The sequence below is a fragment of the Rhinoderma darwinii genome, chromosome 5, assembly GCF_050947455.1.
Source record: "Rhinoderma darwinii isolate aRhiDar2 chromosome 5, aRhiDar2.hap1, whole genome shotgun sequence".
NCBI lineage: Eukaryota > Metazoa > Chordata > Amphibia > Anura > Rhinodermatidae > Rhinoderma > Rhinoderma darwinii.
The window spans coordinates 243,509,233-243,528,840 of NC_134691.1; the positions used below are offsets into that span (position 1 = coordinate 243,509,233).

Here is a 19,608-nt window from a genome sequence, read left to right on the forward strand (position 1 = left end):
TCCTACCATAGAGCATTAGTAATAAAACAATCTGAAAAATGGTTTATCTCCTCTACAGGGGTTAGCTGGCATTTGATTGAAAACTATTTAATGGAGGCTCAACCTCTATCTAATGTATTGCTGGCCTATGCCTTGAAGCCTGAACTCCCTCTTCCCAACATCCCCACGGTAAAGATTGCAGTGCAAAGCTGGCTTATTTTTATAGCGCAGCCCTCTAGAATTCCTGGGAGCAGTAGGATACAGATACCGGTAGGGGTGCTGGAGTTGTTGATTCCCAATCTAGGATCAAACACTGGTCTGAAGCAGGCATCCACTTTATTTCTGACTTGCTTTCTGGGAAAGATTTTAAGTCCTTTGTCAAAATACAGGAGGAGTTTCATGTTTCGTATAGAGATATTTATAAGTATACTCAGATAAAGTCTTACTGGGCTGCCTCGCCTCTGTTGGATCTTCAGCTACCCCTATCTACTAGTGCACTCCTTTCTGGATCTGGTTGGGGAGCTGGGAGAATATATGACACCTTGAATGGGGATGTGGAGATTTCCAGACGAGCACATTTTTTGAATTCGGAGAGAGACATGGACAAATCCTTCACTCTGGCACAATGGGAAATGGCGATTAAGTGGACTTTGAAATCTTCAGTTTGTATGAAGTTTTCCATAAGGTTTTGTTGAGATGGTTTTACACTCCGTTCAAATTGGCTAAGATTTACCCTCAAACTTCCGGCTTATGTTGGCGTAACTGTGGCCAAGGGGGCTCGATCTATCATATATTTTGGGGATGTCCATGCCTGGCAAACTTTTGGACCAACATTTTTCAGTTACGCTCAGCGGTTTTAGGAATACCCATACCTCAAGATCCATGTCTAGCTTTACTATCTTTGGAGATAGAAAGGATCCCGTCTGTCTCTCCGCCTAGTGTGGCATGTTTTGCTCACAGCCAAACTTTTGATAGCTAAGGCCTGGAAGTCCCCGACATCCCCACATATGGGGAGGTTGTGGCCAGGGTGTCAACACATTGTGTATATGAACGCATCTTTTATCTTAGACAAAATAGATATGCTCCTGATTTCTCAAGCCTGTTTTTTTTTTTGTTCTCTGTTGATTTGTTATATGGATATGATTGATCAGTGCTACCAACACTGTTGTACCACTAGTTTCTGACTGCACTGAATATATGCGTCAAGTGTTGTCATATTTGAACATTTTCAATAAAAAATAAATGTTTAAAAAAAATAATAAAATAATAATTGAACATCCTCATGATGGCATAACAGTTGGTAAGGATTTTATGGGCCCATGGAAAAAAGTTAGGTTAAAAATGTTACCCAAATACTTATTATACCAAGATCTAAGATTTAGCCCTTGTAATCTATTTGCAGCAAGCGTTATGTATTACCTATGTCCTGGCAGTGAAAGGGTTAAACAGGAGTGTCTTAGATACCAGGATCAAAGGGCAGATATGGCATGTGGAAATGGGTAAATACCGAATTATGCGGTTGAAAATAACCCTTGTCTATTCATTTTTTCATTATGATGTAATGGGGGAAAAGGAATATCCAGGGTAACTGGAAAATTACATTTACAGTAATTTGCATAGCAATAAATGTCTTCCTAAAATCATGGTTATCACCTCATCCACCTAGATTAATGGCTTTGATAGAAGTATTAATAATAGAATGGTTGAATATGCAACGAACAATAGGAGTTTTGAAAATGTGGGCTAGATACATTCATAGAGCATTTGACTCGGGAAGTAGAGCTTACATCTTCAAAGTATGTTAACCGAGTCTAAACTATGCCAGTTGCTGGAAAGAGAGGGGGTTAAATGTATAAAAAGCTGTATCGAATTTTGGTATACTGGGATGTAAATGTATGTTATTGAAAATGTAGCCTTTGCATAAAGTAAGATTTTTTTTTTTGGGGGGGGATATACATTAATTCAGTAGAAATATATACATTTCTGTACTTCTAGCCCTCAATATCAAGCACCAGTCGTATTGTCACGCATGACATTCCTGTGAGTGTTATTCCCAGAAGGCTGTGGAATGATTTTGGAGAGCCTACTGTACCAGACTTTGATGTAAGTATCACATGACGAAGATAATGTATAGATTTAGATTTTTTTTTTTACGTTGAACGTAAAGACTTGGGAGTCCTGGGTTTTAAGACACAATGTAGGTGGTATTATTATTTTACACAAATATTTACGAAAAGTTTCCACACTACTGAACCCACCAGTATGACCCAACTGTAACAGTGCATTGAACTCAGGGGCGGATTGACCATGTACTTTACCGGGAATCTTCACGGTGGGTCTGTCGCTCCACTGCTCAGGGGCCACTCTCCTTTACTGTCCTGCATAAATCTGTGTATGTGGGCACTGAACTGTGATATAAAGAAATCCCCACATACACAGATGTCTGCTTGATACTGTGATTGTAGGACCTTTAGAGAGAACATCACGTGACTATCACGTGATCAAAGGTCCTGAACCAATCACTGCAACTTCAAGACTACGGACACAGGAGAGAAGAAATCATGAGAAAGGTAAGTGATAAATGGTGTGTACGTACGTACGTACGTACGTACGTACGTACGTACGTACGTACGTACGTACGTGTTTACAAGATCTCAATAAATTTGAATATTATCAAAAAGTGAATTTATTTCAGTAAAATTCAATTAAAAAAAGTAACTCATATTATATAGATTAATTACACACAGAGTGATCTATTTCCAGCATTTTTTTATTTTAATGTTGATGATTATGGTAACAGTTAATGAAAACCCAAAATTTAGTGTCTAAGAAAATTTGAGTATTATATAAGCCCAGTTTCAAAAATGATTTTTAATACCGAAATGTAGGCCTGCTGAAAAGTACGTACAGTATATGCACTCAATACTTAGTCGGGGCTCTTTTTGCATGAATTACTGCATCAATACGGCGTGGCATGGAGGCTATCAGCCTGTAGCACTGCTGAGGTGTTATGGAAGCCCAGGTTGCTTTAATAGCAGCCTTCAGCTCGTCTGCATTGTTGGGTCTGGTGTCTCATCTTCCTCTTGACAATACCCCATGGATTTAGGTCAAGTGAGTTTGCTGGCCAATCAAGCAGAGTGATACTGTGGTTATTAAAGCAGGTATTAGTACTTTTGGCAGTGTGGGCAGGTACCAAGTCCTGCTGGCAAAGGAAATCCGTATCTCCATAAAACTTGTCAGCAGGGAGAAGCATGAAGTGCTCTAAAATTTCCTGGAAGACGGCTGCGTTAAATCTTGACTTGATATAACACAGTGGACCAACACCACCAGATGTCGTGTGTATGTGTGTGTGTGTGTGTGTGTGTATATATATATATGTGTGTGTGTGTGTGTCACGTTAGGTACGTGGACTCACTGGGCCGTACCGCCTTAACGGTATGGCAGCTGGCCAACAGGACACAGGTCAAAGTCTATAGTTCGTATAGGTGTACCTGTGGTAGCTTCAGACAGTAGCGAGGCAGGTTCGGAAGGGACTTTGGTGGCAGGCGGACACGACGTGATGTAACAGGACAGGCGTGGTACACAGCACAGCACGACTCCAACTCAATACGGCACTTGACCAGGATAGCACGGGTTACAGGTAGCAGGAACGGGAACACTGGGAACTGGAAGACACTAGGAGACAATTTGCAGAGACAAACTAGGGTAACGACAACAAAGCTCAGGCAAGGCAGGAAGGGGCTGGGCCCCTCTTATAATCCTGGGTGCTCATGGGCTAGTTTGGCACTTTAGCTCAGGTGTGTGTGCTGGCCCTTTAAGAGCGGGCACGAGCGTGTGCGCGCACCCTACAGGACCCGGCCGAGAGAAGTGGAAGTGAGCGCTGGCGTCTCCTGAGGAGGAGATGGGGGCCAGCTCTCACAGACCCATGGCTGCGGCCGTCAGGAAGTGAGTGAGCCTGACGGCCAGCGGCCATGGGCATGACCGTATCCCCGCTCTTACACCTCTCTCGGCCGGGTCCTCCTCTTGGGAACAGTGCGAGAGAGAATCTTTTTCAGAAGGGTAGGAGCATTGAGGTTCTCCTCTGGCTCCCAGGAACTTTCTTCAGAGACAAACCTCCTCCAATCCACCAAATTAAAGGTTCTTCCACCCACTCTCTTGGTGTCCAGGATCTCCTTAACCTCAAAGGTATCTGATGAACCTCTGTGAGCCACTGCAGAACTAGGAATCTTGGAGTAGCGGTTTCAGAATAGAGACATGGAAGGAGTTGGGGATCTTGAGGGTAGGAGGCAGCCGAAGCTTGTAGGAGACAAGGTTGATTAGTTGCAAAATCTCGAAGGGTCCAAGGAACCTGAGAGCAAACTTGTATGATGGCACCCTCAGCCGGATATTCTTAGAGGACAGCCAGACCTTAGTGCCTGGAAGAAACTGGGGAGGCTCTTGTCTTCTTGTGTCTGCCTTTCTTTCCTTCATAAAGTGTTTTAACACCATAGTTGTTTCTCCGGAATTAAATCAAAGTAGAGGTGAAATTTTACATTTTATTAATTTTTTTGGCAAAAATAATTTGTAATACAGTTTTTTCTGTAACACAGAAAGTTTTACACGAGAAATGCAACTCAATATATATAAAGCCCACATTGTGCAGTTTTTAGAAATATCCTACATGTGGCCCTAGTGTGGTAATAGACTGCAGCACAGGCCTCAGAAGCAAAGGAACACCTAGTGGATTTTGGGGCCTCCTTTTTTCTTAATATATTTTAGGCACCATGTCAGGTTTGAAGAAGTCTTGTGTTGCCACTTAAGGAATCTATCTAGGGGTATAGTTAGCGTTTTGACCCCACAGTTGTTTTGCTAAATGTATTTGAATTAGTCTGTGAAGATGAAAATCTACTTTTTTTCTGAAAGAACGTAGAAATTTTAAATTTTTACATGGAGTAAAGGAGAAAAAAACATCCCAGCATTTGTGAAGCAATTTCTCCAGATTACAGCTATGCTCCATATGTGGTAATAAACTGCTGTTTGGACCAACAGCAGAGCTCAGAAGAGATGGAGCGTCATTTAGATTTTGGAGCGCTGATTTTGCTGGATTAGTTTTCAGTGCCATGTCGCGTTTGCAATGAACTGGAGGGAACAACTGTGGAAACCCCCCAAAAGTGACCCCGTTTTGGAAACTACACCCCTCACGGAATTTATCTAGGGGTATAGTTAGCATTTTGACCCCACAGCTCTTTGCTAAATGTATTTGGATTAATCTGTGAAGATGAAAATCTACTTTTTTTCAGAGAAAACGTAGAAATTTTTAATTTTTGCAAGGAATAAAAAAGAACAAACACCCCAGCATTTGTAAAGCAATTTCTCCCGATTTACGGAAATACCCCATATGTGGTAATAAATTGCTGTTTGGATCTACAGCCGGGCTTAGTAGGGAAAGAGCACTATTTGGCTTTTGGAGGTAAAATTTAGCGGAAATGGTTTTCGGGTGCCATGTCGCATTTGCAAAGCCCCTACGATACCAAAACCGTGGAAACCCCCCAAAAGTGATCCCATTTAGGAAACTACACCACTTAAGGAATCTATCTAGGGGTATAGTGAGCATTTTGACCCCACAGGTCTTTTGCAGAATTTATTAGAATTAGGCCGTGAAAATTAATATCAACTTTTTTTTCGTTTTCACAAAGAATAAAGGAGGAAAAAGCACCCCAACATTTGTAAAGCAATTTCTCCCGAGTACGGCAATACTAAATTAATTAACCCTTTCTGGACTGATTAGTTTGCTTTTCTATTTTCGTTTTTCACTCCCCGCCTTGCAAGAGCCACAGCGTTTTTATTTTTCCGTCTACTCGAATCTATCTCTGTACACCCTTGTGCACTACTTGCACGATGTCAGGGTATAGTAACTAGTTTTTATTATAATGTTTACCACCCACACCTCATAGTCATCTCTTGGACTGTCTAATACTCTCCCCATATGTTATAGGTAGTCTGCCATATCGTGTTCACACCGGAACTGTATTGAGTCCTCCTGTCCTTTTTGTACCTTTTAAACGATTTGTATGTATGTCAATATGTGTTAATAAAGCTGTTTATTTTTACTATATGGCTTCCATGCTCCTTTTCTCCCCTCATTGTATAAATATATATATGGGAGTTGCCTTTCCTGTTACTTAGGGCGTATGCTTCATTTCAATAGCATCAAGCCCCTTATTTGAATTGATATAGGAGTTATTTTGTATATATAAGAGTGGTGTGAGGGTTTATTTCTTGCTGGGCCTACTGTAGTTTTTATTGGTACCATTTTTTGGTACGTACAACTTTTTGAGCACTCTCTTTATTAACATTTGTTTTAGAGCTAAGGTGACCAAAAAACTGCGATTTGGGCATTTTAAATTCTTTATTATTTACGGCGTTCACTGTGTGTTTAAAATAACAGTATATTGTTATAGTTCGGACTATTACGGACGCAGAGATACAAATTTTGTGTTTTTTTTAAATTGTTTTTTGCATACACACGCACACGCATACATACATACATACATACATTACCGTTGAAAAGTTTAGGGTCCCTTAGAAATTTCCTTATTTTTGAAAGAAAAGCACAGTTTTTTTCAATGAAGATAACATTAAATTGATCAGACATACACTCTATACATTGTTAATGTACTAAATGACTATTCTAGCTGCAAACGTCTGGTTTTTAATGCAATATCTACATAGGTGTATAGAGGCCCATTTCCAGCAACCATCACTCGTGTTCTAATGGTACATTGTGTTTGCTAACTGTGTTAGAAGGCTAATGGATGATTAGAAAACACTTGAAAACCCTTGTGCAATTATGTTAGCACCGCTGTAAACAGTTTTGCTGTCTAGAGGAGCTATAAAACTGACCTTCCTTTGAGCTAGTTGAGAATCTGGAGCATTACATTTGTGGGTTCGATAAACGGTGTGTACTACTCCCTTCAGAGGACAGCACACACAGGCTCTAACCAGAGTGAGTGTGTGTGTGTGTATATATATGTGTGTGTGTGTGTATATATATATATATATGTGTGTGTGTGTGTGTGTATATATATACATATATGTGTGTGTGTGTGTGTGTGTGTGTGTGTGTGTGTGTGTGTGTGTACGTACAGTGGAGGAAATAAGTATTTGATCCCTTGCTGATTTTGTAAGTTTGCCCACTGTCAAAGTCATGAACAGTCTAGAATTTTTAGGCTAGGTTAATTTTACCAGTGAGAGATGGATTATATTAAAAAAAAAGAAAGAAACTCACATAGTCAAAATTATATATATTTATTTGCATTGTGCACAGGGAAATAAGTATTTGATCCCCTACCAACCATTAAGAGTTTAGCCTCCTCCAGACCAGTTACACGTTCCAAATCAACTTGGTGCCTGCATTAAAGACGGCTGTCTTAAATGGTCACCAGTATAAAAGACTCCTGTCCACAGACTCAATTAATCAGTCTGACTCTAACCTCTACAACATGGGCAAGACCAAAGAGCTTTCTAAGGATGTCAGGGACAAGATCATAGACCTGCACAAGGCTGGAATGGGCTACAAAACCATAAGTAAGACGCTGGGTGAGAAGGAGACAACTATTGGTGCAATAGCAAGAAAATGGAAGACATACAAAATGACTGTCAATCGACATCGATCTGGGGCTCCATGCAAAATCTCACTGCGTGGGGTATCCTTGATCCTGAGGAAGGTGAGAGCTCAGCCGAAAACTACACAGGGGGAACTTGTTAATGATCTCAAGGCAGCTGGGACCACCGTCACCAAGAAAACCATTGGTAACACATTACGCCGTAATGGATTAAAATCCTGCAGTGCCCGCAAGGTCCCCATGCTCAAGAAGGCACATGTACAGGCCCGTCTGAAGTTTGAAAATGAACATCTGGATGATTCTGAGAGTGATTGGGAGAAGGTGCTGTGGTCAGATGAGACTAAAATTGAGCTCTTTGGCATTAACTCAACTCGCAGTTTTTGGAGGAAGAGAAATGCTGCCTATGACTCAAAGAACACCGTCCCCACTGTCAAGCATGGAGGTGGAAACATTATGTTTTGGGGGTGTTTCTCTGCTAAGGGCACAGGACTACTTCACCGCATCAATGGGAGAATGGATGGAGCCATGTACCGTCAAATCCTGAGTGACTTCCTCCACCAGGACATTAAAAATGGCTCGTGGCTGGGTCTTCCAGCACGACAATGACCCGAAACATACAGCCAAGGCAACAAAGGAGTGGCTCAAAAAGAAGCGCATTAAGGTCATGAAGTGGCCTAGCCAGTCTCCAGACCTTAATCCCATCGAAAACTTATGGAGGGAGCTGAAGATCCGAGTTGCCAAGCGACCGCCTCGAAATCTTAATGATTTACAGATGATCTGCAAAGAGGAATGGGCCAAAATTCCATCTAACATGTGTACAAACCTCATCATCAACTACTAAAAACGTCTGACTGCTGTGCTTGCCAACAAGGTTTTTGCCACCAAGTATTAAGTCTTGTTTGCCAAAGGGATCAAATACTTACTTCCCTGTGCACAATGCAAATAAATATATATAATTTTGACAATGTGATTTTCAGTTTTTTTTTTTTTTTAGATAATCTATCTCTCACTGGTAAAATTAACCTAGCCTAAAAATTCTAGACTGTTCATGACTTTGACAGTGGGCAAACTTACAAAATCAGCAAGGGATCAAATACTTATTTCCTTCACTGTATGTATGTGTATATATATATATATATGTGTGTGTGTGTGTATATATATATATATATGTGTGTGTGTGTATGTATAGATATATGTATGTATAGATATATATGTATATATATATATATATATATATATATATATATATATATATACACTACCGTTCAAAAGTTTAGGGTCACTTAGAAATGTCCTTATTTTTGAAAGAAAAGCCCAGTTTTTTTCAATGAAGATAACATTAAATTAATCAGAAATACACTCTATACATTGTTAATGTGGTAAATGACTATTCTAGCTGCAAACGTCTGTTTTTTAATGCAATATCTACATAGGTGTATAGAGGCCCATTTCCAGCAACCATCACTCCAGTGTTCTAATGGTACATTGTGTTTGCTAACTGTGTTAGAAGGCTAATGGATGATTAGAAAACACTTGAAAACCCTTGTGCAATTATGTTAGCACCGCTGTAAACAGTTTTGCTGTCTAGAGGAGCTATAAAACTGACCTTCCTTTGAGCTAGTTGAGAATCTGGAGCATATCATTTGTGGGTTCGATAAAATTCTCTCCAAATGGCTATAAAAAGAGAGTTTTCATGTGAAACGCGACAGTCTATTCTTGTTCTTAGAAATGAAGGCTATTCCATGCAAGAAATTACCAAGAAATGGAAGATTTCCTACAACGGTGTGTACTAATCCCTTCAGAGGACAGTACAAACAGGCTCTAACCAGAGTAGAAAGAGAAGTGGGAGGCCCCGCTGCACAACTGAGCAACAAGACAAGTACATTAGAGTCTCTAGTTTGAGAAACACACACACCTCACAGGTCCTCAACTCGCAGCTTCATTAAATAGTACCCGCAAAACACCAGTGTCAACTTCTACAGTGAAGAGGCGACTCCGGGATGCTGGCCTTCAGGGCAGAGTGGCAAAGAAAAAGCCATATCGGAGACTGGCTAATAAAAGGAAAAGATTAATATGGGCAAAGAACACAGACATTGGACAGAGGAAGATTGGTAAAAAGTGTTATGGACAGACGAATCGAAGTTTGAGATGTTTGGATCACACAGAAGAACATTTGTGAATCGCAGAACAACTGAAAAGATGCTGGAAGAGTGCCTGACGCCATCTGTCAAGCATGGTGGAGGTAATGTGATGGTCTGGGGTTGCTTTGGTGCTGGTGAAGTGGGAGATTTGTACAAGGTAAAAGGGATTTTGAATAGGGAAGGCTATCACTCCATTTTGCAACGCCATGCCATACCATGTGGACAGCGCTTGATTGGAGCCAATTTCATCCTACAACAGGACAATGACCCAAAGCACACCTCCAAATTATGCAAGAACTATTTAGGCAAGAAGCAGGCAGCTGGTATTCTATCTGTAATGGAGTGGCCAGCGCAGTCACCAGATCTCAACCCCATAGAGCTGTTGTGGGAGCAGCTTGACCGTATGGTACGCAAGAAGTGCCCATCAAGCCAATCCAACTTGTGGGAGGGGCTTCTGGAAGCATGGGGTGAAATTTCTCCCGATTACCTCAGCAAATTAACAACTAGAATGCCATCTATACGTCCACATATATGGCATCGCCATACCCGGGAGAACCCGCTTAACAGTTTGAGGTATTTGTCTTCAGTGGCACGAACTGGGCACAAAATATTGTGCACTAAAATGGCACATACCTGTGGAAATTTGCAATTTTCACTTTGCACCATCCACCGAGCATTCATTTCTAATAGAAAAAAAAAACCTGTGTGGTCAAAATGCCTTGAGGGGTGCAGTTTCCAAAATGGGGGTCACTACTTGGGGGTTTGTTTTACTATTTGACCTCAGAGCCCTGCCATTGTGGGCTAATGCTGCGAAAATCACCAAAATAGGTCTCACATGCGCCTGTCACTCCTAAGCTCTGTCATATGTCCAGGCAAATGATAAATGCCTTGAGGGGTGTAGTTTACAAAATGGGGTCACTTCTCAATTGTTTTACACTCTACTCTGGTACCTAAGAATGCTCTGCAAATGCGACATGGCGCCCCTACACCAGTCCAGCAAAATCTGTTCTCTAAAAGCCACATGGCACCCCTTCCATTTTGAGCTCTGCCATGTGCCCAAACAGCAGTTTAGGGCCGCTCATGGGGTATTGCCGTACTCGGGAGAAATTGGGTAACAAATTATGTGTTGTTTTTTCTCCTATTACCCCTTGTGGGAAAAAAAATTGGGTGCAAAACTACATATTTTTGGGAAAAAAAATAATTTATCATTTTTACTGCCTCATTCTAATACAATCTATGAAACACCTGTGGGATCAAAATGCTCAGTACACCCCTTGATGATTACCCTGAGGGGTAAAGTTTCCAAAATGAAGTCACTTCTCAGGGGTTTCTACTGTACGGGTACCTCAGGGGCTCTGCAAATGCGACATGGCGCCCAAAAAACAATCAAACAAAATCTACATGCCAAGTAGCACTCCTATGATTCTGAGCCCTGCGGTGTATCCAAGCAGCAGTTTATAACCACATATGGGGTATTGCTGTACTCGGGATAAATTGCTTTACAATTGTTGGGGCGCTTTTTCTCCTTTATTCCTTGTGAAAATGAAAACAATTCAACATTTTAGTGGAAAGAATGTAGATTTTTCATTTTCACTGCATAATCCCAATAATTCAGCAAAAAAACTGGGGTCAAAATGCTCACTATACCGCTAGATAAATTCCACGAGGAGTATAGTTTCCCAAATGGGGTCACTTTTGCCGGGTTTGCACTATTTTGGCCCCTCAGTGGCTTTGCAAATGTGACATGGTGCTGCAAACCATTCCAGCAAAACTTGAGCTCCAAAAGTCAAATGGCGCTCCGTCCTTTCTAACTTCCGCCATGTGTCCAAACAGCAGTTTATTACTACATATGGGGTATTGCTGTGCTCAGAAGAGTTTGCTTTACAAATATTGGGGTGTTTTTTCTCCTTTATCTGTTGTAAAAATTAAAAAATCTGAGCTAAAACTGCATTTTATTAGAAAAAATTTAGATTTTCAATTTTACGGCATAATTCCCATAAATTCAGCAAAAACCGTGTAGGGTCAAAATGCACACTATACCCCTAGAAAAATTCCTTGAGGGGTGTTGTTTCCAAAATGGGGTCACTTTTGGGGAATTTCCACTGTTATGGTCCATCCAGGGCTTTGCAAACACGACATGGCACCGAAAACCAATGCAGCAAAATCTGCCCTCCAAAATCCAAATGGCCCTCGTTCCCTTTTGAGCCCTGCCGTGGGTCCAAACAGCAGTTTATTACCACATATGGGGTATTGCCGTAATCGGGAGACATTGCTTTACAAATGTTGGGGTGCTTTTTCTCCTTTATTCCTTGTAACATCTAAAACATCGTATGTTTTTTCAGAAAAAAAGTAGATTTTCATTTTCACAGACCAGTTCCAATAAATTTAGCAAAAAAACTGTGGGCTAATAATGCTAACTATACCTCTTGAAAAATTCCTTGAGGGGTGTAGTTTCCAAAATGGGGTCACTTTTGGGGGGTTTCCACTGTTTTGGCACACAAGACCTCTTCAAACCTGACATGGTGCCTAAAATATATTCTAATAAAATAGAGGCCCCAAAATCCACCAGGTGCTCCTTTGCTTCTGAGGCCGGTATTTCAGTCCATTACCACACTAGGGCCACATGTGGGATATTTCTAAAAATTGCAGAATCTGGCCAATAAATATTGAGTTGCATTTCTCTGGTAAACCCTTCTGTGTTACAGAAAAAACTGTATTACAAATGAATTTCGTAAAAAAAAATTGAAATTTGTAAATTTCACCTCTACTTTGCTTTATTTCCTGTGAAACGCCTAAAGGGTTAAAATAATTTCTGAATGTGGTTTTGAATACTTTGAGGGGTGCTGTTTTTAAAATGGGGTGTTTTATAGGGGGTTTCTAATATATAAGGCCCTCAAAGCCACTTCAGAACTGAACTGGTCCCTGAAAAAATAGCCTTTTGAAATTTTCTTGAAAATGTGAGAAATTGCAGCTAAAGTTCTAAGCCTTGTAACGTCCTAGAAAAATAAAAGCACGTTCAAAAAACGATGCAAACATAAAGTAGACATATGGGAAATGTTAACTAGTAAATATTTTGTGTGGTATTACGATCTGTTTTACAAGCAGATGCATTACAATTTAGAAAAATGCAGATTTTTGCAAATTTTCTCTAAATTTGTGTTTTTTACAAATAAATATTGAATTTAACGACGAAATTTTTTCAGTATCAAAGTACAACATGTCACGAGAAAACAATCTCAGAATCGCTTGGATAGGCAAAAGCATTCTGGAGTTATTACCACATAAAGTGACACATGTCAGATTTGCAAAAATAGGCTGTGTCCTTAAGGCCAAAACAGGCTCAGTTCTTAAGGGGTTAAAGTTCTCACCCTGTAGCAGCCACCACCTGAGTGTGTAAATCCCCTTTGTTAGGTGCTTCGGTCATAGCACTCTCCCTGGAGGAATAGCAACCTCCTTCCTCCTCACTCTCTCTTTTCACACTGTCAGCTTCCCTTTTAATCAGGGCCAGCTGAGACTCAGAACCTCTAGAAATCAAAACCTGGAGTGGAGGTATGGGAATGGCCATCCCACCCAGAATCTCTCAGCTATTCCTAAATCCCGGACCCTGAAATCCAGCCTAAAAAACTCCTGCTCACCAACTAACCTTGCTGAGCAACGAACTTCCCAGAGATTTACACCACTGAGATAAATCTCAGTGGCACATACCTACCCTCTACCAGTCTTCCTACTGACTGTCTACAATATATATATATATATAATATATATATATACATACAGTGAAGGAAATAAGTATTTGATCCCGTGCTGATTTTGTAAGTTTGCCCACTGTCAAAGACATGAACAGTCTAGAATTTTTAGGCTAGGTTAATTTTACCAGTGAGCGATAGATTATCTAAAAAAAAAAAACAGAAAATCACATTGTCAAAATTATATATATTTATTTGCATTGTGCACAGAGAAATAAGTATTTGATCCCTTTGGCAAACAAGACTTAATACTTGGTGGCAAAACCCTTGGTGGCAAGCACAGCAGTCAGACATTTTTAGTAGTTGATGATGAGGTTTGCACACATGTTAGATGGAATTTTGGCCCACTCCTCTTTGCAGATCATCTGTAAATCATTAAGATTTCGAGGCGGTCGCTTGGCAACTCGGATCTTCAGCTCCCTCCATAAGTTTTCGATGGGATTAAGGTCTGGAGACTGGCTAGGCCACTCCATGACCTTAATGTTCTTATTTTTGAGCCACTACTTTGTTTCCTTGGCTGTTTGTGTTTCGGGTCATTGTCGTGCTGGAGGACCCAGCCATGAGCCATTTTTAATGTCCTGGTGGAGGGAAGGAGGTTGTCCTGTGCCCTTAGCAGAGAAACACCCCCAAAACATAATGTTTCCACCTCCACGCTTGACAGTGGGGACGGTGTTCTTTGGGTCATAGGCAGCATTTCTCTTCCTCCAAACACGGCGAGTTGAGTTAATGCCAAAGAGCTCAATTTTAGTCTCATCTGACCACAGCACCTTCTCCCAATCACTCTCAGAATCATCCAGATGTTCATTTGCAAACTTCAGACGGGCCTGTACATGTGCCTTCTTGAGCAGGGGGACCTTGCGGGCACTGCAGGATTTTAATCCATTACGGTGTAATGTGTTACCAATGGTTTTCTTGGTGACTGTGGTCCCAGCTGCCTTGAGATCATTAACAAGTTGCCCCCGTGTAGAAGAAACAGTAGAAATGATCCAGCGCTAAGTCCAGTTGTAGATTAAAAAGGAAACGATGTTCCCATCTTTATTGGGGTGATATGAATAAAATAGAAGGGAGACGCAGTCCCAAGAAAAATGCGAGCGGGCAACGGTGCCCTGGCCTACGCGTTTCGAGCATCTCCTGTGCTCTTAATCATGGCAAAGAAATGTGAGGACACTAGCCGCCCTGTCTGCTTGATAAACGTAACTAATGAGTACGCAGATAGAACAGGTGAATAATTAACCCTAGTTTACAATTGTCTCCTCCGGTGAAATACACCCTTCGTAAAAACTGCATGCAATAGTGTGATCTAGGAGATGTAAAACATATGTAGAAGAAAAACTAAATAAATACATTCAGGCACACTAATAAAATTGTAATATGTTGCATGCAGAATCATAGGTTTAGTAATATATACAGCAGGCAAGGCTAACATGTCCCCACAGTCCTCACAACGTATATCACAGATATTATATATTCGATATACAAGGTTTAAAAACAGCACATATTAACAATTCAGCCAAGTTCCGAATATTGCATCTTCGAACACTTATACAAGCTGATGAAAAATATATAATATAAACATACAAAATCGAAAATATAATTAAAACATAAACGGGAATGTAATTCCCGGTACAATAAAATATGAATTGATTTTCACATATATGACCTGGGTAAGCCATATAAGTGTAAGAATACATACTATAAGTACACACAGGTTCATCTAAAGATCTCGAAAAATTATGTAAGGTTGCGTGATTATTCAATTGGAAATGGTTGGCCAAACTGAATAAGAGTAAGGTCTGAATGGAGGTATAATATGCACGTGCGTTTTGACGCAAGTATATGCAAAAATTTCTCTCAAAGATTCCTATACTGATTCATTGCAGGGAAAAGATATTATATTAATGCCCATCCTTGCACTCTGTTGATTATAAAAGTTTATTTCTAGAATTAAATAATTCCTAAGAGTGTATATAGCATAAGTTAATGTCAAAAAATCCCTCTTTAAATTTGATGTCTGCTTAACATTATATATTAATATGTGATACATATGGTCCTTAGATATATAAAATCGTCAACTGCAAAGCGTCATCGGAGATCTAAAGTTCAACCTTGTATAGAACGGAGTGTGTCCAAGAAATGCGCGACAAGAGCATCCATATACACGAACCACTGGACCGGTTGAAAGAACGGATTTCTGTGTTGAAGTATACTGAAAAAATGCGTTTATAAATATCAGTTATATTTTGTAAAAAATAACTATAAAATGTTGATGTTGTTAAATAAATAAGATTCGTACTACAATTGGTCCAGTGTTCAATGATTTTGGATTTCAACTCGTAGGGTGAATATCTTCCAGAGAGAATAATACCTGGATAACCAAGTGTCGTTGGTATGCATGTCCAGTTAGATACAACCGGCATTAATATAATCTAACTAGAAGTAGCTCGTATAGCTGATGGCGCTGTTCAAGATATATGGTGCTGAATGTGCTTCAGATGCAGTGTTCGGTATGAGAAAAACCTCACAGTAAATGTTGATAGCAAAGAATATTGAGTTTGCTATGCAAGCTAAGCCACCGTATCATAATCAGAGACTTTATTTACGAATATGATCTCACCAATAAGTACCCGTCCTATTGTTGTATAGAATCTCTAGGAATCTACTATATTGAAACTGGCTTCCGATAATTCAAGTATGTACGTAATTTATTAAGCTGACATTTTTTGTTTATGATATCGCTATCCGTGATAGATAGTATTTAATATACTCTAGACTGTCACAACAATTAGTCCCCTAAGTTGGAAAAACTGAATATCAAAATAATGTACCCCATTACTTTATCCGGAATGTCAGAGAGATATTTTTAAGGTAGAAACATCACATAGTCAATGAACGGGATAAAACCTAGGATTTTTGGTGATGAATTGAGGCCTTGGACTAATATCTGTTTTCTGTTTATCACGAGGACTCAACTTTGTGCCTAATCTAAATTTTGATGTCTTTTCCACCTTACTCGATATTAATAAATTTATCCGTAATCTTAAGGTGAAAAGGCACTTCCTAACCACGGAAGCAACCACGGATGGACAAATAGCGGAGCCCATTGTCCAGAGCAACAACTACAGAAAACTCATGTTCCAGGAACAGCTGGCATTAACTTGTCTTGAAGACCTTGCAGAAGAACATAAACAGAAAACAGATATTAGTCCAAGGCCTCAATTCATCACCAAAAATCCTAGGTTTTATCCCGTTCAGTCTCGGACGGAATCCATGGACACTTTTCAATCAATCATGGAGAGAGAACTGCACAAAATCAAAAATCAAACGGGACTTGACAAAACTTCACATAATTTATCCATCGCAGAAAAACAAGCCATCAAATCCTTGAAAGAAGATGAGAACATTGTAATTCGCATGGCGGATAAGGGAGGTTCCATTACTATTATGGACAAGGTTATGTATATGGACCAGATTCTCTTACTATTGGATGATGTTAATACCTATGTGAAGTTATGTCATAACCCTACCAAGGATTTTTCCAATGCATTGAGAGATATATTGGATGAGGGCTTGGGCCAGGGTTTATTAAACAAGAAACAGTATGACTATCTATATGTGGAATTCCCAGTGATGCCTATAATGCACGCATTGCCCAAAACACACAAGGGCATCATTCCGCCTCCGATGCGGCCCATAGTATCTGGGATAGGGTCTCTGACGGAGAGGATCTCAGAGTGGCTAGATTGCCACTTACAGCCATTGGTTCTGAGGGTGCCGGGTCATCTGAGGGACACGAAGGATGTACTTTCCATCTTTCATAATAAAATCTGGAACACAGACCACACATGGCTTAGTTGTGATGTAGTCTCTCTCTACACGAGTATTCCACACTCAATCGCTGTCAAGGCCCTCACCCACCATCTCCTCAAATATAGTGGATACGACCCAAGCTTGCAAAATTTTATAGTCAAAGTGACCAATTTTCTGATGACACATAACTATTTCAATTTTGCAGGCACCTTTTATCTTCAGAGGAGGGGGGTATCCATGGGGGCCAAGTTTTCTCCATCTCTGGCCAATTTGGTTATGTCCTGGTGGGAGGAATCCACTCTTTTTTCCCCGTCCAATCCATATACGGGTCATGTCCACTGGTATGGCAGATACATTGATGACCTCCTATTCATTTGGGAGGGCGATGTGTCTGCCATACCGGAGTTCATGGCCTTCATTAACGACAATGATCTTAATCTCAGATTCACATATGTCACCAATGACACAACTATCAATTTCTTAGATATCAAGTTTGTTTTTGAGATAGGTTCCAGGGTATGCACGGAGATTTACCATAAACCTATATCAGGTAACACGCTGTTACATGCCACTAGCTGTCATCCTAAGCACACCATCTCAGCAATACACGTAGGAGAATTGACGAGAGCTAAGAGAAACTGTAGCACACAGTCAGGATATACCAAAGAGGAATCCAGAATATGTCGTAGGCTCGCAGCCCGTGGGTATAGGAATTGGACATTAGAAAGGGCCAAAACTATTGTCAAAAACAAAGATAGAGACAGTCTCCTGTCCATTGAACGTAACACAGACACCACATGCTCTAGCACAATTGATACCAGTATACCAACTTTGATATTACAATATAGCAATCAATTTAATCTTATCAGAAATATGGTACTTAAATACATACCTTTGCTATATGAGGATGTTAAATTGGAAGAAGTACTAAGCAAAGGTTGTCGTGTTGTATCACGGAGACCTCCTACCCTTGGGAACATGTTAGCCCCCTCGCTATTGACAACCAGTCTCCCCAAACCCTCATGGTTAACCCACAAAGGGTATTTCAAATGTGGAACACACCCGTGTAAGGTTTGTAATTTTTCAAAGATAACTAAAGAGTTCTCGAATTCCTCAAACAATACCAATTTCCCCATCAAATCGTACATTAACTGTAATAGTAACAATGTAGTTTATGTTATAGAATGTACTATTTGCAATTTGAAATATGTGGGGTGCACCATAAGGAAATTTAAACTCCGGGTTCTGGAACACCTTAGCTATATCAGGAACCCCAACTTTTTGAATATTTCAAGTGCCTCTAGACATTTCATTTCACAACATAACCGCTGCACCAATTCATTTTGCTGCTATGCAGTGGAAAAAGTTAGAGGTAGTATAAGAGGGGGTAACATCAGACAACGCCTGCTAACGAGGGAGGCCTTTTGGATTTTCTACTTGGAAACACGATTTCCACTAGGTCTAAATGTCAGAAAGGAACTCATGTTCCATTACTGAAACATTAAACCGCATACAATTAGCCAATTTCGTCCCCTCAGCACACTGAGGGATTAACATCGTTAGCTACTCAATTTTCCCCACTAGGATTTGATCTATCTGGGCTTATCATTACTTTCAGCACCACACATGGTGGACAGCAACATTGACTATGTGTTGTTTCTACTTCAAATATCTCTCTGGCATTCTTGATAACAATAGAATACATTATTTTGATATTTAGCTTTTCCAACTCAGGGGACCAATAGTTGTGATAGTCTAGAGTAAACTAAGTACTATCCACTATGTATAGTGATATCATAAACAAATATACAATTAGCCAATTTCGTCCCTAGTACACTAAGGGATTAACATCGTCAACTACATGATTTTCCCCACTAGGATATGATTTATCTAGGCTTATCATCACTTTCAGCACCACATAAGGTGGACAGCAACATTGACTATGTGATGTTTCTACCTTAAAAATATCTCTCTGACATTCCGGATAAAGTAATGGGGTACATTATTTTGATATTCAGTTTTTCCAACTTAGGGGACTAATTGTTGTGACAGTCTAGAGTATATTAAATACTATCTATCACGGATAGCGATATCATAAACAAAAAATGTCAGCTTAATAAATTACGTACATACTTGAATTATCGGAAGCCAGTTTCAATATAGTAGATTCCTAGAGATTCTATACAACAATAGGACGGGTACTTATTGGTGAGATCATATTCGTAAATAAAGTCTCTGATTATGATACGGTGGCTTAGCTTGCATAGCAAACTCAATATTCTTTGCTATCAACATTTACTGTGAGGTTTTTCTCATACCGAACACTGCATC

General features: G+C 40.0%; 1 protein-coding gene across 9 annotated transcripts in view; it reads left to right on the forward strand.

The window, feature by feature from the left end:
* The window catches only part of HUS1 (HUS1 checkpoint clamp component), a 353,679-nt gene that overhangs the window by 226,273 nt on the left and 107,798 nt on the right, over positions 1-19,608 (forward strand). For 5 of the 9 annotated variants that reach the window (XM_075827017.1, XM_075827015.1, XM_075827018.1 and 2 more), the window contains one exon: positions 1,975-2,082. The exons of the other annotated variants lie outside the window; for them this stretch is intronic. In XM_075827017.1, coding sequence (XP_075683132.1) covers positions 1,975-2,082 — 108 coding nt within the window. The remainder of the gene's footprint in view (positions 1-1,974; positions 2,083-19,608) is intronic. 9 annotated transcript variants of the gene reach the window in all.